The 24,021-nt window shown below is 44.6% G+C and overlaps 1 protein-coding gene across 3 annotated transcripts in view; it reads left to right on the forward strand.

Moving 5' to 3' along the window:
- Positions 1-5,634: 5,634 nt before the first annotated feature.
- The window catches only part of METTL17 (methyltransferase like 17), a 480,739-nt gene continuing 462,352 nt past the window's right edge, over positions 5,635-24,021 (forward strand). For 2 of the 3 annotated variants that reach the window (XM_069634027.1, XM_069634028.1), the window contains exon 1: positions 5,728-5,944. In XM_069634027.1, the coding sequence (XP_069490128.1) occupies positions 5,849-5,944 (96 nt within the window). In that variant the 5' untranslated portion in view covers positions 5,728-5,848. Of the gene's footprint in view, positions 5,945-24,021 lie in introns of all 3 variants that reach the window. The other variant, XM_069634026.1, reaches the window with a different exon arrangement.

Here is a 24,021-nt window from a genome sequence, read left to right on the forward strand (position 1 = left end):
AAGATAGTAAACCCAGTAATTCCTGTTTGTCTAACAGATCTTATCAGTTTCACCCTTCTAAGTTTATCAATCCACCTGGTACAAACACTATAATTCCCTAGAACACCTCTTCCCCTTCCTGTCAAGTAGAATATTTGGAAACTCTGCATGCCCCTTTTTCGACACAAACACTTGTTTACACTGTCAAAGACAACAGACTAACCACCTAACATGTCCCAATACAAGGGTCAGGTATATTTAGGCAATTGACTGGAATCACACACACCTATATAAATAAACTATCATATCATATCATACCTGATGGCCCATTCCTTTTCCCACAGGGATACAAGGTGGAGCAAGAGAGCACAGTACGAGCAAGGCAGACCGCATGACGAGACAGCTAATCCAGCCCGGCAGTTTAAGAGAAGGAGAAAGGCGGTGCGAATCGAGAGGCTGCCACGGAGAGAAACGACCTTGCCCTTTCCAGCCCAGACCTGTGAAACCTTCACAGAAGAAACCATAAGCCTGAGAACAATAGCTATACAGTCTTGCAAAAGATGTCAACGGCACGCACGGCATGCCGACGCCAATAAGCTGGAGCGAGGGAGACTCCTGCTGCCGTGGTACTAGCTTTGACTCCAGATACCAAGGGAAGCCAAGCGGTTCATCAAAGCCGGTGAATCGAAGGAAGAACCGATAAGAACCGGGCTGTGTTGAATGAAAGACGCGAAGTGGCATATTCAGGGAAGCTCAAAGAGGCTGTAAAATTGTTACCCAGCTACAGAGGGGATCGGCACCACATGGGTGCTGTCTCGAGAAACCCTGGTTTATCCCTCATTGATGAAACTACAGATGCCAGAAGGCCGTAGGAGAGCATTCAAGATAGGTCAAAGTGGTCATTCAGGAGGTCTACCAAAATCTCTGTACAGTTGAAAGCCTTTGACCTAAGAACTATGAGAAAGCAAGGTAAGTGAATCCTGCAGACATTGAAAGCAAATGTGAATGAGAAGTTGGCAAAAGTGAACCCGGCGGAGGGATGCTGACGAAGAGGGGGAAAAGTCTAAAAGTCCCAACAATCAGTGTGTTGACAAGAGTGAACCCGGCAGAGGGATGTCCACTATGAACTGTTTGAGAAGACGTTAAGAGGCAAAGGGAAGTGAATCCCGCTAAAGTGAAGAGAAAGCCGTAGTGAACCCGGCGAAGGGAGGCTAATATTTAAGAGGGGTTAGCGCTCGGAAGAGGGGGACCCAGAGATGAAGAGAAATCACCTCAAGTGAAATTCGAAAGGAACTTTTGTTCGTTTTTTCTTTTTTTTTTAAACCCTATCAGGCCCTTGGAACCAGGAGGCAAAACCACTGAAGGCCCTGATACTGATAGGAACTGGTTTTGAGGATCCAAACCCAGAAGAGGGAGATGCAGGGGATGGAAAAGCTATCACCTGAGGACACGAGGAATAAGGGTCAGCACCCAGAAGAGGGGGACCCAAGGGTGAACCATTATCACCCTAATCGAGAGATTTGTGAATGAGAAAGCCATAGTGAACCGGATGGAGGGAGGCTGAGAATTGAGAGGATTCTGTGCCCAGAAGGGAGGGACCCATGGGATGAAGAACCACCATCCCCAGTACGAGTTGTTAAGATGGATTTCCGATTTCTGACCTGGTGGGCAGAGGTTCAGAAGGCCAGCCTAGTTTCTTGGAACAGGGTAACCTCTGGACAAGCCAGATCAACCAAGGTAGCTATGGCATGCGGTCAAGACTAGGTCTCAGGAGGGGTGAGGGTGACTGAAGGGCCTCAATGAGCACACACAGCAAGGACACTTACAAATTACTCCAAGACAGGTGTTATATCAAAAATATAGACACATTTATTACAAGGCCTTTGTAACTCATACCATAGCAAAAGAATCACAGCAATACTAAGTAAACCAACACAACACTATCAATACAATGTATATACAAGACCACCGGGGTCCAAAGGGTTAACTGCACAAAATATGTCCACAACCTAGATGGGGAGAAAACAGGCAATGCACATAGTCTTTAGGTCCCTTCGACATTGATAACACACCTATCTAAGAGGCAGTCCAAGCCCTAAGAAGAGAGGAGCCATGTGCTCAATAGTACATGCAATGCAAGCGCACACGGTTGTTCCAATGGTCAAAATGGGGTCTCTTCAGGGGTCTCTTCAAGGGTCTCTAGAAGCTCAGGAAGGTGGATGAGACGATGAAAAATAAGTTCCCACTATTCAGGGATGACCTCCACTTGAAGGCAGAGGCAGTTCCAGAGTGCGGGATGGAGTCGCTTTTTCGCACTAGCAGTGGAAAGGAGAGGGACCCTCAGGGGCCACTCGTGCTTAAAAAAGGGACCTGGCGCTAGGGGTCACTGGTTAGTATTGTAAGTACTCACCGGTCTAAGGCAAACTTGGACCCAAACTTTGCCAGTTCAGTCCATTTCGCTTGCAGGTTCGAACACCACAAAAAGGACGTTTCTGTGGCTTTCAATTCCGAAGATATAGTGATGATTCCCAAATGGGACAGTGGCAATTTCTCCACTCCGGGTGGATGAATCGACCCAGTTTCACTGCAGCCGGCTTCAGGGACAAGAGGGTCACAAATGCAGTGCACCTGCAAAGGTTGTTGCTGTGGCGGGGCAACACGGTCACTGCGTCTGCTCCGGTCCAGGCGTACTCATCTCACTTCAGACCTGGTAACGCCAAGTGTACGAAATTCGGTGTGAGGGTGCTGTGGACACAGAGCTAGCAGCATACCAAGTTTCGAGGGCCTCCTCGAAACGGCACGGTGACAGAGCAAAGGACCTGGGCAAGCTGGTCAATCCACTCGTTGGCCAAGCGACACTTCCGAGAAAGCTTGCTTGCAGGTTTTGATGAAGGTGCCGAGAATAGTTGGTCCCACTATTCTAATGGGTCAAAGCTTCTTCGCAGACCTTGTATGGCGATCAGATGCAGAGGGGTCCCACAGGACGACAGCGGGCTCAGGGTGCCAAACCTTCCAGCGGTTCCTCGACTCAGCTTCGTAGTTTCAGGATGCTTGATGCCTATCCTTCGTTCAGTGAGAACTCCAGAGATCGACATGGTATGGGTCTTTTTGGCCTCCTCTTATCCAAAGTTCCCTTCACGCCAAAATGGAGAGGACCCAATGGGAGATCTGCTCACAAACACACACTCCATACGTGGACCAATCATGGACCACAGTGGTCCCAGTCATTCATGGCACTCCAGACTCTCTGGGACCCAGGATGTGTATTGGACTCACACGTTCCAGCCCACATCCTGTAGGCACACACACAAGGCATGCAGAATCGCGCAAAAGCATTGGGTTTCCTGGGGAAAATGCATGACCAAATAACGACAGACCCAGGTCAACTCGACCTGTGGAAGGTGAAGGGGCAAGATGGCCAAAGGACAGGACAAAGAACCTCGTGGCATGGCCATGACACATCTGCACATCTCACAAAAAGTCCATCGGGAGTATCTAGGGCCTTTGGAAAATGACTACAGACCCAAGTACACTGTCCTGCAAGGTACATTGTGCACTTGTTACGTGTTGCAGAAAAGTTGCAACATTGGAAAAGGACTAAGGGAAACAAAGTCTCCCAGTACTGACTGTCTCTAAGGGCATGTCAGTTTCCCGTTAAAAGTGAGCAAAAGCCCAGAGGAGTGCAGCGGAAGGCTGTGCTTCTGTGGCAAAGTAAGTCTATGGTGTGTAAACAGCAGCAACAAGTTTAGGGGTGTACACATGGAGGGAAAATTACATACATTTATTAAATCTTTCCTAACACCAGTTGAAAAGAACTTTCATTTGTTTGTGATTTTGTTATCATGAGTTCATCAGGTCCTCGAAGGCAAGAGACTTTCAAGAGAAACGAGACTTGGCCCTCGGTTCTGATAGTCGAAAGCGTAACTGTCATCTTGTGCTGGGGAAGCTTGAGAGTGTACTGTGCTCCAAGATCCTGCCTTACCCCATGCTCAAAACGTGGGGAAGGGAGACCCAGGCTACCACATCCTGACACATTATTTGTGAACCCTTTGTTCCTTTCGTGAAAACTATCCCACACCATTTGTGTAGTAGTTGTAAGGATTGGCAATAGGTTTTTCTTAGTATAGGCATTTTTATTTGACATGACCCCACTAGGACTGACTTATTTTTCATTTGATGGTCGACGCTTGCTCCCATCTTAGATTTAGGTTTAGATTAGGCGTTTTTCCAACCTGCATGCAGTTAATAAACACTTTTGAACTGTGATCACTTGTGTCTGTCTTTACTGTTGCCACCATGAGTTCCTTTCATGGGTCTGTCTACTTCTCGTCCCTGTGCCTATAGAGGTCTTCCTCTGTGGGTTCTTCCTCTGGTTTTGCGGTTCCTCCAGTGTCTGCTTTTTGCAACCCTTGCAGACTTTGACGTACAGCACCCCGCTCTCGGGACGGCCTTCCTTGATGCTGTCACATCTGCTCAGCATCTGGGGATGGCGGGGGCTTTGTTGTGTCACCCTCACCCTTTTTCTGCGGGTGCTTCCTGGTTCTGTTGTTTCGCGCTGTGTCCCTAAATGTTGTCCGATGGTGGTGTCTTGTTTTACGCATCCCAGGTTCAGGTTCTCACGGTTGGATCCCCGTACCCCTGGCGAGGTTGCTTGACACGCCATTTATGTTTGGTGCGCTGGTTTGGAATTTTCTTTTGGACGGTGCTGTTCTGTCGTTCTGGTTGCCTGCTTGTTCAGTTTGGCACTGCTCAGGCTGGGCGGTAGGCCTTGGTGGTGTCCATCTGACATTCAAGCCAGACGGTCCTCTCCATGGCTTCTGTCTCTGCTGGTTTGTCTGTGCCTGAAAATGTCTGGAGTCGCTCCTCAAGGAGGTTGTTGCTTCCTGGGCGGAGGCCCTACTGGTGTCTCTGTAGGAGGTTTGTGGGTTGCTACCTCGGCCGACGAGTGCATGTTTCTCTGCCGTTACAAGCTGGCCGTTTCTCACCCCGGGGATGGCTCCTTTGGGGTTGGGGTTTGTCTGTTGGCCTGTGATTCTCTGGGGGATCTATGTGCTGTTTCCTCTCTCTGTGTTTCTTTGGGAACTCTCCCCGTTGGCTAGGCTTTGGTATACCTCAGAGGTAAATACTGGGACGAGGAAGAGGGACGTGGAGGCAATGCTTTGATTACTTACCAGTAATCGTCATTACTCCTAGTCCTACTCTTCCTCGTCACATTACTGACTAGTCTCCTTTCCCTCCCTACGGGAAGGGTCCCTTGCTCCGGCTTGGTTATTGTGAACTGAGGCTTGTGGATAAGGAGGGGGTATTATACATCAAAAGAAAAGAAGGCAAACATAGGCAAGTACTGTGACGAGTAAGAGCAAGACTAGGAGTAATGCAGATTACTGACAATTAATCATAGCATTGATGACTAACACCTCTCCAATGGAATGGGGCATGTTGGATTCTATACCTTATCATAGTTTTTAACTCAGTACCAATATCCATTTTTTTAAGCAGTCTGCTCAGCTGAAAAAAAATGCTATTTTAGTTTGACGTAATAGAAGGAACAATCTAAATTAATTTTTAAAGTAACAACCGTCTTAGATACAAACAATTTTGCTCAAGGTTACCTGTGGCTGCATTACGAAAGGGAGGAGTGTTACATGCTGTGTTATTCAGCAACATGGCACCCAGCGCTAGCATTTTCTGCTAGTAAAATTATCCCACCAGTGGCAATAGGAACTCTGTGCTGGTCGGTGATTGGCTAACCTACCACCACACTGGATTCCCAATCCCTACTCACTGACATGTGTATGGATGTTTGCCTTGAACTATTGACGCTGCTACTCAGCTAGGCTATCGTTGCCCCTTCTAATTAAACGGCAGTATGCCCTGTTTTCGGCGCGCTCTGGCGTCTCTAGGCGCTAAGAGAGTACGCTTTTTTGCAGGAAGAGTGAGGTCAGAGGCGTACTACTTCAGTCGGGTAAGTGATTTGCGGTGCACTGTTTGAACATAGGAAAGACAGTAGCTTGGCATGATGTTGAAACAGAAAATGTGCTATGGCGATGTACTGTTGATAGTGGGATTGGCACATCTGCTTGCCCTTGTTATATAAACCTTTTGTTGCAGTACATTGTGGTAATTACGTGCTATTTTGTAATTGGCACAAGTAGTTTAACCCAAACAAGCCTCCTGTTCGGTGTCCAAAATACACACCGCTTTTCGGTTTATGGTTTGCATTATAACGCGCCTGTCTTTTTTGCAATGTGATGTGGGTGACCTAACGCCTTTCCAAGATGGCGGGCCCTTGTTCATTAGTAGGGCTCTCGCTCCAGCTTTTAAACCTCGTACTAGGGGATACGTTCAGGCTCGATTTGCTCTGTGAGTTAAGCTTGCGATGTGACTTTGCCTACTATTAGGTTGGCATAGTAATGAACTTGATGCGAGTGTCTGTTTTAGATGGCGAAGACGCCGCACAGCCAATTTGACCGTAGTCTTGTACACTCGGGTGCCAAGGTGCTAGGCTGGCACGGAAGAGCTAAGGAAGTTGCCCGCTGAGGTCACATGCTGAGTGTGCTTGACAACCCACACACTTTGGTGATAGCTTTGGCTGGAGCTTTTACCCGAATAGAGGAGAATCTCTCCGATACAAATAAGCTGCGTTTTCTTGTTGAACATTATGACCGTTCTGTACGTTAAGTGTAACGGACCTATTTGTGTTTTTGCTTTTGTATATGTTTAGTATGTCGAATTTTTCTCCTCAACTACATCAGCTATTAGTTCCAAAATATACTTCCTGTAAGCATGCAAAACGAGATACGTTGAGCATGTAAAACAGGGGCGCAACAAAACTAACATGGTGGGGAGGGGAGGGACCACTTCAGAAACTGGATGGGGAAATCTTGGAGGCTCAGCCCTTATGTTCTGCCCCAAGGAGAGCCGAAGTATCAAATGATGGCGGCACAGAATTACACATTGGGACACACACACAATTACACATTCATCACTCACTCATTTAAACATCCCATACACTGTCTAATTTACATACGCATCCAACCCCCATACAGCATACACTCATTCACACATACAATTCAAAGGTGAGTAATAACTTTATTTCAGATTCTTATGATGGAAACACCACCACCACAGGGTAAGTTACTTAGCAATCTTTTCACAGAGCCTAGGCTTTGGGGGTCCTCCCCTAATCTAGTTCTTAGTGTTTTTAGGGTCAAATTGGACATCAAAAAGGCAGGCACAAGCTGTAGAAAATGCAAGAGTTCTTGTGGAGCAGTTGGGTAACAGTTCTTGTGGGTAAAACGGTTTAGGGACTTTGTTAAAGACTTCTTGAATGCGTTCCAGCGTTATGACTGGGCGAACATTGCAACGAGACTAGGTAAGTATTACCTCGAGACTCGCAGTACCTTGGCAATGAAGATGATGATGCATGTGGACACCCTCACGATGCAGCAGCTGCAGGACCTGGCCACTGGATTCTTGGCCTTCAGATGAAAGAAAGAACACTGCAAGTGATTTCTCTGCAGCAGTCGAATGGACAGGCTCCCAGCAGTATTCTTCTTAGCTTCTCGCGTGTCTGTGGTTTTGGCACACTTTTCAAGACACCAGATGAAGAACGATTTGTCTTGCTTTCTCAGTCCAGCCCTCTGGCTAGGGGACTTTGAGGAGTGGAATCTTGCTTCTGGAGGTCCAGCAGGAGTCCACCGAAGTTTCAGCGAGGTTTGTTCTTTGGAAGACGATGCACAGCACTCCGCCTTGAGGTCCCAGTGTATTGGCAGTTTGCAGCCCAGGAAGGTCACAGCTCGTTGTGGGATGGCTCGAAATGCAGGTCTCATAAGACTGATTGGGCACACCAGTCTAAGGGAAGGAGATGTCCTATTTATGTGTCCTCGGTCGCATGGAAGAAAGGGGCAGCACATCAGTGGTCTCTCCGGTAGCTGAAAGTAGCTATTGGCGTCTTCTCATCGGATTCAGCTCCAGTTGTCGACTTGCCTTCAGCCTCAGGGTCCAAGACATTAATCCAGGAACCCAGCCAATCAGCACTCATGCTACATTCAAACTTCTGGGAGGTTGAGGGAGAGGGTTGCTGTCCTTTCAGGACAGCCAGCCTCCCAGTTAGGTATGGTTCCAGGCAGGCATGCCAGAAGACAAAGAACTGCAGAATTTTGGATTCCTCCCTTGTTTCCTATCTTCAGACACTGAAGCCTCAGTGGGCTTCACAAAGTATTACTGTCAAAGACAAAAGTCAAATCAGGACCTCCCTCCCCCCACCCAGGACAGCAGACTGGATCACGAAAGAACAAGCGCACAAGAAATGGAGAAAAAAGAATAGTCTCCAATTTGGGTCAATGGTGACCTGTGCATTACTGCGACTGTGAACACAGCCTGTGTGTAAAACGCACAGAAGTCGGTCGAACATGTCCACTGCCACCAGCCATTCAGATAAATTTGTTACTGTAACAGAAATGTTCAAGGCATAAAATAAGCAGTGCCGCATAGCAATTTGCTATATAATTCTGTAGGTTTGCCCACCTCACACTGCATTCCTTTCTTGCCCTCTGTGTTCTCTTCACCCTCTTTTCTCTGTTCACTTCAAGTACTCATAGAGAGAAAGTGCAGCAGTAATCGTCTCCTCCACTCTTAGTGCCAAAGGCATGTGTGGGGGTGCTAGGCAATAATTTCTTTTTCTTTTTCAAATAATTGCAAACCAGAAGTAATCGGGATGATACTCTATTAAGCTTTCAGTATCCTGTCTGGTTTTTTTTTTTTTTTTTTTAACGACTGTCATTCAATTCCATCTCTAAAATGTAACCATGCATAATTACAGTAGTGATACCGTAAAACACTGCATCTCCATGCATTACAGTAAAGTTTAGGTTAGTGTATCTAAATTTCATAGTGTCAACTATGTTTCATTTTGTTGGTGAAGATGCATCATATTGATGAATAAACACTTTCGAAAATTTACATGATCGAATGTTTTTGATTGCAAACCTAGTTCTGCAACCTGCAGGTTGCATACATCTTACAACTGGTGCTCAACCATGAGTGAACCCATACTCCTTGAATTCCATCACCATGTTGCTTTATACCAGCTAGCGTGAAAGTGCGATGGCAGAAAACTACAATGTTCAAAGTTTTCTGAGTTCTCTGCCTGCTATGCCAACAACTGTTTAGTCTCTTACTTTCTTTCTTCTTGTATAATCAATAACACACATTGATCTAGATGCTTACGCAAAGTGGTGATCAATAGTTCCACCCAGTCTGTATACCCACAGATCTACTGCAATACCAAACACTGTAGTTAGCCTCTAGAGCTTTCTTGAGTTTATGATTAGATTATATATTACAACCTGGAGGAGATAGATGGTGAAACTGTTTTCAGAGCCTTTTCCTCATATCTATTTATTTGTGTCCATTCATGCAGCTAACCTTTTACATTTTACAGCCACTCAACTATGGCTCGCAAAGTTTTTTCTACCCTCTCGGGTAGATTTTATGAAGGATGAGTTGCATCCGCAAGAGATGTTTGAAACTTATATTTAGCATTTACTTATTTTCAGTAAATGTCAAATAAAACTCTCACTGTGCATGACTGGCCTCTGGGTGTCAACATAAAGCGGGATTGTAGTGACATGCACCATTTTACAGAGATAGCATTTTAAATTTGTTGTCCTCCATTGCTTTAAGTCAAGTGCATTTCTCTTGGGTTGAATAGGTAAACTAAGGGTACCCGACCTGCAGATCTAGCTGAAGTTTAAAGCATTTGCATGGCCCGAATCCTCACACTAATGTCTATTGTTTCTCATTTCATGTCTTGGGTACAAATAACACCTGTTGACATTAACAATATTAGTACAAAACTGATAATCAATGGGTCTGTTTGCGAATCCCAAAAAATGTAATTAGCAAACTCTGCTAATCAATTTTTGAAAATGAATTTATGCCTTGAATGTTACAGGAGCAGTGAGTTAGGGGATTAGTGTAACCCCCTCAGCACTCCACATAAGGTGGGTTGTGCTGATCTCACAATACAAAACGTAGACGGGGTAAAAAGTATCCCTCTACCCTTAGGAACATTAGTTCACACAAGGAAATATAGAGGGAAGCGCAAGAGGCTCCCAGCCACACTGCACAGAGTGCTGTGTGTAGCAAAAGATGCCTATAAAAGTTGGCGGAAAACCTGACTCCAAAAATATATTATGGAGAGACATACACATGACTCTCATAGCCAGAATAATAAAAGAAAGGGTGAGTGGGGCGAACAATTTCTGACTCTCCCAGGAGCGTAGAAAAGAAATCCACAAGTCCAGCAAACATTTCTGGGGGTCTCACAGGGGAGGGAGATTTAGCATAAAATGAAAAATCTGACCCAACAGTCGCTTCATGTCAAAGGTCCGCTCTGCATTCCATCTTAATGAACCGTTGATTCTACCAGTGTTCTTTGGCTCTCCATCTCCAGTGGAGCAATCTTTACACTCTTTGGATGTCTCCCGTGCCCCAAACTTCTATGTGGCTCACACAAAGGACTTCCAAAAGTTATCACAACTGTTGCCTTTGGACCTGTCAGCAAGGGCAATGCCCTTTCCAAATCTTCCATTGCGAGGTGGCTGTCGGTACGCATTCCTGCCACTGTCTAGCGAATAGGCCCCGTGTAGGAAGACCAAGAGCACATTCGACGAGGGCCGTGGCGACTGCTACAGGGTTCCTGTCTGGTATCCCCTGTGAGGTGTCAGTAGTGCGAGGTGGACAACTGCCTGATGTTTTATCATATGGCACTTTACTCTTAAAGAAACAGTAAAACAAATGCTTCACTACCCCTAATCTGCAGAGGATTTCCATGCCTAACCAAAGCTAAGAAGAAACACTAACACAGGATAACTGGCCCTCGCACTAAGCAACAAAAACACAAAGGGAAATATATGCCAATACAACATAACATGAACAAAATTCACAGTCTCTGAATAACCTTCTAATGCCATAGGGGACTTTCCTTCCCCAGGATTTAACGACAGTTCTTTAAGTGTTCAACCAAAGGATGGAATGTCTTAAATCAGTTATTGATATTTCAAAGTCAATGCAAAAGTTGGGTAACCACAGTTCCACTAGCAAATCTCTTCATGGTGAAATATCCACTTTATCCAAATGGCACCAATGGTCATCCCAGCCGCAATGCTTTGTCACCTTCCTCAAAAAGATTTGCCGCAGTTCAAAAGAAATATCCACAACTACCAGTGATAGACAGTTCTTGGTTAACAGTTAGTTTTGGGCTTCACAATGGTATATTTGTAAGGACAACTTCTTAGTACTGCTGTTTTAACTTTAATAACTTCACTTCTACTTTATTCACTATGATAAGTCATCTTTTTGTCTCACAGTACCTCCTTTGTTTGAACTACTGCAATATTGCATCCACTGACAATCAGACCAGCTTCAGTTCGTTGGACTACTACCTCAGCTTCAGTTATGTGCACTTTTAGACAGGCTTCGACATGACATACTTGAAAGTGCTTCAACAACTTTAAGTAGACATGGCACTCTTCCTCTGAATAAATCCCTTCAAAAGCGGCAGCCTCTTGCCTCTCTTGTCCGTCTGCCACAATAACAACCTTGGTTTGCCTTTCAGACTCACTTCCCTCTGTCTTCCACAGTCTATGGCACTACAGCTTATGTCAACTTCAGAATAGTCATTGCATTCAGCCATTTTCCCTTCCCCAACTTTACCTGCACCTTTCTGCCAGTTATCAGCCCAATCGATTACCCAGAAGCGTTGGTGCCAATCTCTTAGCTTCAGGTAATACTTGTGCACATGTGTCTTAGGCAAATAAACTGTTATCAACTTCACAGTACAGTTAGATTGCTTCTTAACGATGAGAACGGTTGGTTTCAGTGTGTATATGGGAAGACTCTTGGCTTGGGTAATGCTTGTTCTCTTCAATTGTTATATACTTCAATAAAAGGTAGGGTGTGTTAGGATGAAGAATAGGATTCAGTCTTTCTTTAGAAATAAAAATGAAGCACAGATGAGCATTTCTTGATATAGTTTTCTCAAGGTTTAAAGATCAATATATGATTGTATTCCCATGTGAAAGTACAGAATAGAGTTCAGGCCTTCCTTGGGTAAGGTTGTGTCTTCATGGCTGTGGCAGAAACATAATCTGCAAGTGTCGATCTTTCAATCTGGCCACATCTTCTACCTCTGGAAAGGAGGGAGTTTGTATATGGACCATAGTCGGAGATTGTACAACTTCTAGTTAAAAAAAGTGAGGTTGTTTTGTGGAGCAGCTGCACGGTACACCACGTAAGCATTGTACATTGCTACATGCATAATGTGTATGGTTTACTTTTTGTACCACATGCGCGACTTGCGTTCAGCATGGTATGGCTTTATCTACTCGCCCATGTACTTTTTGTAGTCCAGAATGCAGTTGGGCTTTCGCACTTGCTGAGACTGCCCATGCACAGTGACTACTGAAAGACTTTCATAATGAATAGTACTTAGCATGTGCACATCCCTTTTGTCACAGAATTGTACTGCCAACAGTTCATCCCGCCGCAATGCAATACATGCTCCCTTGTCCAACTTCTTACACACAAGTTGTGTGGGGAAGCCTTTGCAGTTAGTGTGGATTGTACCGAATGCCGGGGTGCCCACACTACAATTCCTTGAAGAGTGGAGTTCCTGTGTAGAAATTGTCCACATACAAATGGTGACTCTTGTGGGGCAATGGTGTGAGAAGATCCCAAACAATCTTCTCACTTGTGCCCAAACAATCTTCTCACTTGTGCCTAATGGGTGTCATGATTTCCCAACGAGTTCCCTGATTAAACCCATGTTTCCGTAGGTTATTATTGCTGTCATTTGAGAGAAGGTATTGTTCCCATTCAGATCCATATAGTAAGTCATGGAAGAGTGGGATTCCAAAATGGCCGCCTAGCGGTGTAACCAGGAACTAATCTGTAGGTCTAGTCTTTTGCGACCTCTGTTACAAGTACTCAAATTCTGAGGAGACTCGCGCTTCGCGTTGCTGACTGCCTTGCAGTACGGACGCTCACCGCGGTCTCTGTAGAATTCCAGTCAGTTTCCCCACCCTTCAAATTTTCAGTCAGAATTCCTTCGTCCTGTCCCATAGTCTCCTTCACTGCTCACAGTCAGTAGTTTTCTTTATTATTTGTTGTCCCTTCGTTCCGTGTCCTCAGTTCCAGTCCGAAGTTTTCCTGTCAGTTTCGTGAGGAATACATCTTACACACACGCAAGTACCAGTTTCAGGTTTCCCGTGGGTTACCAGTGTTTAGTTGTTCTTTGTTGCGAGTGTTTTAGCAACGGATTAGTTACTGTGCATTTTCGCATTTTTTTGTTAATGCTTATGCAGTTGTTCCGTGTGCCAATGTTTGAAAATCATTTGCTGTGCCAGGTTGTTGTCACACTGGCCGAAAATTTGCCAAGTTGTGTAGCTGTTGTAGCTAGTTCAGCATTCATTTTGCAAGAAAGTATTCCATCTCATTCCGCATTACACTCAGCTGGTAGTTGTTTAGTCAGTTCCCTTAGGACAGCGCTACACCTCTCCTACTGAATAGAGTGTCATCTAAATTCCACTTTTGCCCTCCAGTTTGATTGTACTAAGGCCTTCTCACAGCAACACTCATATATGACTAAATGGGCATTATCTTCCCCTTGTCTCTAGTCTCCTTAATTCCATTTTATAGAAGACTATTGGCATCTAGACTACACCGTTTTCTTCAGGACATGCGCCCCTGTATGAATGCAGGATGGAGAGCTCACTAAAAAAGAACCTTAGGTGAGTTTTCCTGATGTTGGTTATCATTCTATTTTCAGTACTGGAGAGTTTTCTCAGAATAGGGTAGGAACATTATTAAGGAGGGTTGTTATCTTGTCATCCTTTCTACAGGGATTGTGATTTACTGAAGTTCTAGGGAGTTCTTCTGGCGTTCCCGCAGATTTTCAGGTGAGCGTTACAATAGGGCTGTACAGCCCAGAGGGTTTAGGGTGGAGTCTTTTCCAGTGTAGACTCTCATGCTGTAGGCATACCCAATGGTACTTTCACACAACATGTACAAGTTGATCCCGTATCGTGCTCTCTTGCTAGGAATAAACTGCTTGAACACTAGCCGACCTTTGAACAACACCAATGTTTCATCGATGGATATGTTCTGGCTAGGAACATACACCTCCGCAAATCGCGGAGTAAAGTGCTTCAGAAATGGCTGAGGTTTCAATAGCCTATCAAAATTTGGGTCCGTTCTGGGTAATGCTGCGAGTTGCCATTGAAATGCAACATACGTTGCAGTGCTTGAAAGCGATTTCTACTCATTGTTGCTGGATAAAAAGGGGTTGACTATACCACTTCAGTAGACCAGTACATTGAGATAGACTACTTCGGCTATATTCCCATGAGCATAAGGAGACCCCCCCCAACATTTTCTCATCTCAACATTGGTTGTTGGAACCCATGAACGTGCTCTGGAATGGGGTTTGAGAGTGGGACCCTGTGTGCCAATATACCCCCAGGGTGCCCAAAACCTACTGCCCCATCCATTGGGGGCACTGTCCCACGTTTTGTGGTGGTTCTCCTCCACCACCCCACCCCAGAACTTGGATTGCTGATCACTGAGGCCGTAGTATTAGAGTACAGAGAAATAATTATATTCAAGCGCGGTAGTGGAACCCCTATTTTGTAATGTTTGTTCCAAAAGAGTGAACAATCAAGAGTCAAACTTTGGCCAAGTCCAATAACCCTGCATACTCTGTACCGCCTCTAACATACACTTATTTATCTATTATAGTAGCTAGGACAAATCGGTCATCAGCAGAAGTAAAACCCTTTGCGAAATTCTGCTTGGTAGATGGATAGTAAATTATTCTTCGATGCCCATTACTCCATCCTGCTCGCGAGGCAGCTAGCAAAGATCTTGGCATCACTGTCTAATAGGGGTATCGGGCGATAACCGTGATGATTCGCAGGGTTCCCCTTTCTGAATATCTGCTTAATATGGCTTTGTCAATGATAATGGAAGAGCTGAGGCAGAATCAATTCCATTAAATACTTTGAACACAGGTGCCCACCATTCAGGGAACCAATGAAATATTTCCGGCCTAACTCAGTTCAGGGCTGAGAGCTTTGCCCGGCTTGGCATTTTTAATGGCCACCAGTACTTCTCAATTGAGAAAGTAATGGTACTATTGCATTGGACATTGTCAAATAAAACGGAGCCAGGAGTGCCATGTTTGTACAGAATACCCCTAAAGAGGGCTACCCATGATAAGTATCGGGCTAGCACTATCCTGGTGACCATCTTCGAAAAATTCCAGAAACCTTTGCTATTTCTGTCTCATATGACATCTTTCAACTGTCCTTCAGTAAACACTTTCTTCTTATATTTCAAGAGCTTTTTATATTTGCACTTGAGATTGTGTTGGGTCCCTGCTGATTTGGATTTGCTACGAGTAACTAACACAGATTAATTTCGCCTTGCGACATTCTGTGTCATACCTGGAGACATCCTGAGATGTGCCCGGCCATCGATGGTCAGGATGCTGATAAACACATTTGTTGGAGATAGCAGCAATTAATTTTTCATATGACAGACGTGTCCTAGGGACGCGCCGTGCACATAAGCAAGCATTTGTGACCTTGCCCGTTCTTCCCTTGACAGGATGATTTGTAGCTTATCTGTGGGTAGCTTCCTAGAGCTTACGAAGGGAACTGATTCCCAGGTAGAAACCAAAGTGGGGGACGGGTGGGTTATACACAAGTTGGTAGCGAGCCCGTTCCATAAAAGCATCAGAGGATTGTGATCACTTTCGGGTCGCTCAAGGTCGCCAAAGTCAAGTACACTGTGTAATGAAAAGCAATCCACCAAACAATAATCAATCTGGGAGCTCCTAACACCTGAATTAAGTGCATTTAGAAGAGACATCACCAGGCTGTCTACCATTTACTTACACGAGGGCCGTATGAAGCAGGAAGCATTGAGAAGAGTGCCACGGGAGTTACCAGAGTTTAACTTCAAGTTTATCTTGGGGATACCACATGAGGCTTCATGGAGATATCTGTCAGAATCGAGGGCTACAAGACCACACATTTTAGCATTAAAATCGCCATGATTATAATATTAGACTAAATCTCATTGACCAAGAAATCAGCTAGCCACCCATTAGGTGATGGTACATTTTTTAGATCTTCCTTTGGGTGCAGGTAGATATTACCTAGCAGAAGTTTGCTATCACTTTTATTGCCTCCAGCAGTGTAGATCATTAGAACCTGTTCAGAGGGGCTAGAACTAAGAATGGGATTCCATCTAAGGGCATTGTGCACAAGGGTCGCTAGGCCCTTACGAGGCCTGCCAATCCCGTCATGTACCGCTGCGCAGGATGCCAAACAATACTCTGGAAACAGAGCACGCAGGACAAAATCGTCCGTTAGCCACGTTTCTTGCAGGCACAACACATCAAAGATCTTCAGCCAATCCAAATCATCCAGTTTATTGCATACATCAGCTACGTTCCAACTAAGTATTTTTACGGATGTTGCAAATACACTAGACTCTTCATTAGCTATATAACATTTGTTGAACTGCTCTTGTCAGTGGGGCAGTTTGCATAAATGGCTAGATTAATCTTGCAGGTAACCCTTGCAGCGCATAAACTTGCTCCTTGGACTCTTTAGATGTAACAAACACTTGTGTGGAATGCTGGGCCAGAAATTTTTCCAGTTCGCCTCTTGCCAAATCTATGATCAGACCAATCTGAGCATTCAAACCATGACTTTTACACTTCATCTGACTACAATCCGCATCTTCTCAGGGCATGAAAAATACCGGTGTCATGCAGATGACCTATCGTGGACTCTTTGTCTCTGTGTACATCGATGCCCTTGCTAGACAGCATTTCGCGGCAGTTTAGAATGCATGAGCGGAAGAAAACATTAGAAAAGCAAAAGCGAACATTGCAACCCTTGCAATAAATACAGTCCGAGAGAATACGAACATTGGGGAACAGATTGAAAAAGATATTGTTAACTTGTAGGATTTCTGACAGAGCTTTAACTAAAGTTCTTTATTGGAGTTTTTGTTTCCATGGGCATGGCCTTTGAAGCACAATATTCAATTGTTCTCTCTGCATCGCGCCAAGATTCTTGCCAGCAGGTGTTCCTCTCTTAGCTTTTGAATGAGACACAGAAGTATCAGCATTGCACCCCACCAATGTCATCGTAGGAAGCAGGGCACCTGGATCGTCTGGATGGATCTTGGCTCACATAAGAGAAGTAGATTGACCAGATACAGAAAAGTTCATATTTTTGAAGTTCGGGTTTAAAGCTTGAGAGTACTCATGAAAACCTGGGCCAGGGTGGAGTAGGCCGTCTTGTCTGATGGCAGTACACAAGCACTTATCTTGCAGAGCATACTCGGCTATGGAACTGGTCATTCTATTGATACTATTGGGCACGCCCTGCGTAGATGACACAGGAGGCAATGTTTTTGCTAATGGAGCACTGGGGGACTGATTACTATCCAGATCCTGCATACTCTGTGTTGCATTTTGCCCTTGCAGCTTTTTCGAGGCCACGGCTTCCGATGATTTTACTGGTGTGTTGTGTACTGCAGTATAGGCGGTGCAAACCTTGAGCTCCGTTGGTGGCGTTCACAATTGATGTGATGGGCACTTGCCTTCTTGAGGTCTCTAGCATCTGGGATAGAGAGTAAATTATATTCAGGCATGTATCCAAGCATGCATCATCTTTTATTCTTAAATCATGTAGCGTGCAAAGGGAATTGCTCATCTCACAGTACGCATTGGTTAAGTGATTCACACACTCCACCAAGAAGCTTGGATTGCCCAGGATTGTTTCACGTCTACATGAACACGTTGACTCCAAGAAAAACATCCAGCGTTTCAGACAGAGAGGTGTTTTTAAGTGTATCCAGCTCTTCAGCTTCCCCTGAGAGAATAGATGTGTCGGGCCTGGGCCACGGATTTAGGCTTGTTTGTCATCAATTGGTGTATCAGGCCATACAATCATTGACCGTTTTGATCGTCAATGAAATCTCGGCTGTGGTGGGAAGGTGAGCAAGTATAATATTAGAGAAAATAGAATGATGGAAAATGTGCATACTTAGAGACTGGCTAGAGTTGGATAGACCATTGGATTCACTATTGGGCGCTTGGCTGTTCAAGGGAGTTGCAAATTGGGCGACCATGAGATCCACTGTCTGGGGGAGCAAATTGGGGGTCCCCACATATGCTGTGGTGCCCATCACACTTGATTGTCTACGTATGCAGCTGTCTTCATAGTGGCGGTCGATTGAGGCTTCTACGTCCTCAAGGGACACCCTGTGCTCAAGAGTGTTGTCTTGTTCAGAAGCTCCAGGGCTTTGATACAAGCAGAGATCCTATATCTGTTTCCACTGCGACACTTCCAACACCCACTGCAGCATTTCCAACACCCAGGGGCAGCAAGCTCTCTGAGCCCAATGGACAGAGTTCCTGCATACCAGGCGGGCTACTGTACACAGTTCGAGATATACTTTGCCCCGGACCGGGAGGACACAGGGAGATCTAGGGGGGCTTGGGACTAGGAAGAAGCCTTAAAGGCACTTCTGGGCAGAGTGTGTGTAAATCGCTCAACTCGGCAGTTGTCGGCGAGGCACATACTAGGGGTTGGGAGGAAGCTTGAAAGTTGATTCTTGGGAGAACCTGACTCCTCAGAGCCCATTTTAATGTAGACTGCTTTAGGCCATCTTTTTTCTTCCTGCATGGCAGTCTACACCACTCGGGCACGTGGATTGATTACTAGACAAATTCTTCCTGAGCATTTTACCAGACTTGCCCATTTAGCACACTGCAAGAGCTGAAAGATGGCTAGGTCAGCTTGTGTCCAGCTACCTCAATGTGACTCTGTGGCCTAACTATAGTGTAGCTATAGAATGACAGACCCTAGACTGGCAGACTCTGCACCACTGGCCTCTGACCTCGGACACCTCAGCTAGTCACTGAGACTGGGATATTAGGAGCTCAGGTCGGGTGCACAATGTCTTTTGGAGTCCCACTGTCCACTCACTCTGAACTCTTATGCAGGCTCCCCGAATGCTGCAGATACAGATGCTCTAGTTACCTGGGACTAGAGGGATCGTGCCACGTGCTAGTGACCAAGGTTTTTGGTAGTAGGCCGACCTGCTCCGAGGGAACTGCAGGTGGACAGATGCAGGAAGGCAGCAGCGGTGCAAAGGGGTAGAAAGCATGGGCATGGGCAGGAAGCAGCATTTTGAGATTACTTTCTCGCATCCACCCCGCTGTCTCACCCCTGCCGTGCCACTGCCACCTTCTGCTTTTTACTTACTGCTTTTTCCTTTACCTTTGCTGTTTGCTGCTTACCATACAGCACTCGGCGCCTGCAGCAACCGGCGCCGCTTCTCCCGACTTCACACCGCCGTTAGAGGAAGGAACCTAGCTACGTGTCAAGCCGCACCTCATGCAACAAATAGAATGAGCTGCTGAGGCCATTTTCCGACACGACTACTCTTGAAGCCAACAGCCTATTTACAGAAAATGCATGGCTTATTCAGTTGTCTAGGTAATAAAATCAATGTGCAAGGATGTGCATGATGCTTTACTGTGCCTAGACATGGAATACCAAAGTGCTTGCGATGATGATGGGAGGGAAAAAAAAATGACTGACGCATCTGATCATTGTCTACATGCATGTTTGTGCCATACAGTCCATTGTGGTATGCAGTCCTGCGCCAGGCTGCAATAAGTTAAAGGTGCAACATGAGGGAGTCTGAACCTTATGGTTTACTTTTCAATCACGCAGTGCCTTGCCTTGTCTTCCTGCAAACTCCATAATGTTATTGAATTAAGGTTAACTAGTGAATTGGCAATGATGAAATGGAGTCCTTCAAATTTCTGATTAAGTAGTGCATAAAGTAGCATACAGCGTTCGAAAACCGTGCATGGTAGGCTTTTTCCCCACAATGCATAGTTTGATTTGCGCCATGTTGTGTACTAGCTCCATGTTCCCCAGAGGAGCTTGTCTAATGCCCAGGAACACATTTTGGCTCCTGGTCTTGAAATCATTTTGATCCATGTGTGTAGAAAAACAGAAAGAAGAATTCTGTTTTTCCCCAAAATAGATCATGCTTCATCCTTAGTGGGGTACAGGCAGCATGATAAAATGCAAAATCTATCATTTTTTGTTTTTTCTTTTTGAAAGTTATTATTTGCAGTTGAGAACCATATGTGATGATAGATCAATAGTAGTGTACATTAGGAGAGCAATAAGACCCACTTGTAAATGAGCAAATGTTCTGTGATGGCAGAAACCTAGTACCTTGCAGAGTGGCACTCGAGATAGTTGATGCATGATTGTGAGATGGACGCAAGCTTTGCTCGCGTGTGTCCCTGAAGTGTGGAGGCTTTTTCCGTAGAATGTTTATACACTGCCCACCCTTTTACCAGGAGAAATGCCTGGGAGTGCAAAGCTGATTGACAGTGGAGTCAGCACCAAGAGATGGTAGCGTGTGGGTGAATGCTGAGTACACAAATGGTGAGAAGAGCAAACCAGAATCTTCTGAAGGCCAGAATTGGCTCTTTTAGGAGTGAGGCATATAGAAATACTTAGAGGTTAAATCAAAGCTTTTGCATCCATTACTCTCCATTGAGTAGGATACTAGTTCTGATATTGCGCACCCCTACCAGTGGGATAGGACACCATGTTACAGACCTTGCTTTATGTAAATCCTAGCACCTTTCCAAAATTTGTGGAATATTGGGAACATGATGGTTGGGTATATCTGTCAATTTCCAACAACTGGCGGTCTTCTCCTGTGTCCTCACAAGGTAAGAGGTAAACGGTGACTGTTTCCTATGTTCGGGTGGTCCATCTTTGGTTTGGGTGTAGCCAAAGAAGGCCATTAACTATATTGGATTGCTGTGGAGAGAATAACTACTGCTAGAGTAAGTTTCTGGTGCAGCTCTGTTCTGGGAAATTGTTGCTGTTGACCGGCAAAGACAGTTCAGGTAGATTCTCTCATCCGAGTACTGGTGTGTGCTTGTGTTTATTTGGAGTTGTAGATTATTTCCTTCGGTTGCAACAGCCAAAGGGTTTAGACTTCTAGAATGTATGTACGTGTTTACACGAATTAAGTAAACTATATATTCATTGTTTCACTAATGCAGACATTGTCCAAAACTACAGGACCTCGTGGAACATTCTGCTTGCAGTCTCTTACAGAATTTTGGACTTGTGCTCTCTTCAGCCCTAATCCACAATTTCTTTTACATTGGCCTAGTCTTTGGGCTGGATTTTTGGGTTCCATGTCTTAAATCGCAGCACAAATGGCAGTGAATACAAAATATTATGGCAAAAATGTTGTTTTTTTGCACCACAATCATGTGAAGGATGCGGGGGGGAAACCCTCGCAACCCCCCGCACCCTTTAAATGGTATAATATTTTTTTTATCGCAACACTTTTTGGCGTGATTTTATTACCCGATACCGATTTTTGTTGTTGCTGTTCTTGAAACCTCTTCTGTGCTTTTACTATGTGAGAATTACAAAATAGAAATCAGTACAGTAACGAGCAATATCCAACACATACTAGTCAGCTTAACCCTTTAGAAGGCTTGAAAATTCCATGTGATACAAGATTAGAAATATTGAAAATATTAAAAGTATCAAACGTATTATGTGATTGTGATTAGGTGTTTTAATCATCATCATCATTTTGTAAAAGGTTAGCATCAACTTGATTTAAAATTGCAGCTCTATCTTTAAGTATGTCCTGTGAATTGGGAAACATGTATCATAGCCCAAAAACTGTCCGCCATAGTAAACAAGGTAGTAGGACCACGTTGCCTGGCAACCATGCTGACAACAAAATGGGCTCCGCCTCAATGGACGAGTTGAACGCAGATGGAAACATACGTACTTTGAAAACTGAAGTTAAGCAATTTTTAGGTAAACCCTAGCCAGGCAGAACTCAAAGGATCCAAGGGTGAAACATGTTTGGGGATGCTTGTGGTCTCGTGCAGAAGGGATGTGACCTAGCAGTTCGGGCTGGACTGCCCCTTTTGGGGTGGGCCATGCCTGATTTGCATATGGTCTTTCCCCTTCTGTAATGGCTTGGCAGGCGAATAACGATGGTCTGGAGTGTTGCCCCGAGCAATGCCAGTGGTTAAGATTCAGTCTAAACCTTCCAGCCATCACCTCTTTGTTTTTGCTCGCGCATAACCACATGCATACTTGTAACTCTTAGGGAGTTTCCACAGCCACACGCGAGTTTATGCTAATTCGAATCGCATTTGGTTTCTGAAGGAGCGCACGCTTGGTTTTATTAAAAAATGAGGGAATTTCAATTACGTTTGTCTAAAATGGCAGTGCACACGCGCAAGGATAGACTTACTAGCATAGCTCACCAAATCAGTAAAATTACTGACCCTCGCTCCTACTTCCTAAAAAACATATATATTTTTTGTTACTACACTGCGCAAAGTCAGATTTGATTGGTTCACCAACAGAACACGAAAATGATTGATAAACCACGCAGGTTAAGCGACATTGCATAGTGAGAAATCTGGCCACAACCCGAGCCAGAGGTTAACTGATAATTATTCTCTAATAATATAGGCTGGAATTGAACCCGTGACTTGACACACAAACTGTAAAGATATTGAAAGGACAAGTGACAACAATTGGGTAAGCTTTTAATTTAAGCAGATTCAAACAAAACCATATGTCAAAATTGAAGGAGAAACAATGAGATGTGTTGGCACATTCATTAATGAATGTTTTTCATTTTGTATTTTTCTATGTATACCCTTAATCTTACTACCCTTCACCCCTTTCCTAACGTCAACTTAACTTTTGGGTTGTGCACATTGAATTCTGTTATAAACTATGGAACGCAATGAATGGTAAAATTGCAAATCTATTTTATTTTTTTCTTTGAACATTAATCAAACTGTTGACTATGCATTTTCATGTGATGCAATCCATGTTTGTCTCATCACTGGTTATGTCATATTTTATCAATGTAAATATTTAAGCCCTGATTTGAAAAAGATGGAGGTACCGTCAAAACACGTGTCATCATATAGGGCGAATGACCAATAATAATACAAAAATATTGACCACCAAGAATCGAGTTCTTGTGTTTTTCTTTGCGGTCTATTGGCACATGAATACAATTAAGGGTAATCAGAAACACACTATGCATTGAATCATGGTTGGAAGGATGGATTAGGGCAGGACTGAAGGGACTAGCCCTTGCCTCTAAAGTGATGAAAACCCAGTCCCTAAGGGCAAAAAATATCATTGTGCAGGAGTTATCTGGACTAGTGTTTGAAAGATATAAAAAACATAATGGCAGTCTGAAGGGTCTCTTGACGAGTGGCCTTTGCCTGACCAGTATGAGGAAATGGACTGCAAGAGCTTTCACTTTAAATGAATTGGGGTGTGAACAGGGAGTTTGAATTTTACTTGAGTGGCTCGCAAAAGCCCTGTCTCCACTCATCGGGCCCCTATGAGGCCAGCCCATCCGACTCACCATGTACATGTATCACGGAATAGGATGGAGTTGTCTTTACCAAAGATTTTCATGACATTAGACAGAACCCTGAACAGTGGTATGATCAGACTAACAAAATTATATTCACAGGCCCATTAACATTAGGGGATATTGACCAACTTTTTTCATGCATATTACCGCCCGAAATATGGAGACAGTGTAGGAAAGAGAATAGTGAAGCACTGTGAATCAAGTGGAAGGCTTTGGAGAAGAAGGAAGTAGTGACTTTTAGAGGGGAAGCAGTGCAATTGCATGAGGATATATTGGTCCTACCCTGGGGCGGTTATCAAAAGAATTGAGTAAATAGTGGATCGCAAACAAATGATGACCTACCTATAGCGGCAGATACCAAGGGAGGGTGTGTGGTCTGCACCACACGCCTGCTATAGGTTTTAGGTCCCTTGGGAAATATGGTTTCCCCGAATAAGCTACAATTTTGTCAGCAGCAGGTCACTTACC

This window comes from Ambystoma mexicanum, chromosome 13 (genome assembly GCF_040938575.1).
Source record: "Ambystoma mexicanum isolate Mex_15411 chromosome 13, UKY_AmexF1_1, whole genome shotgun sequence".
Classification (NCBI taxonomy): Eukaryota; Metazoa; Chordata; class Amphibia; order Caudata; family Ambystomatidae; genus Ambystoma; species Ambystoma mexicanum.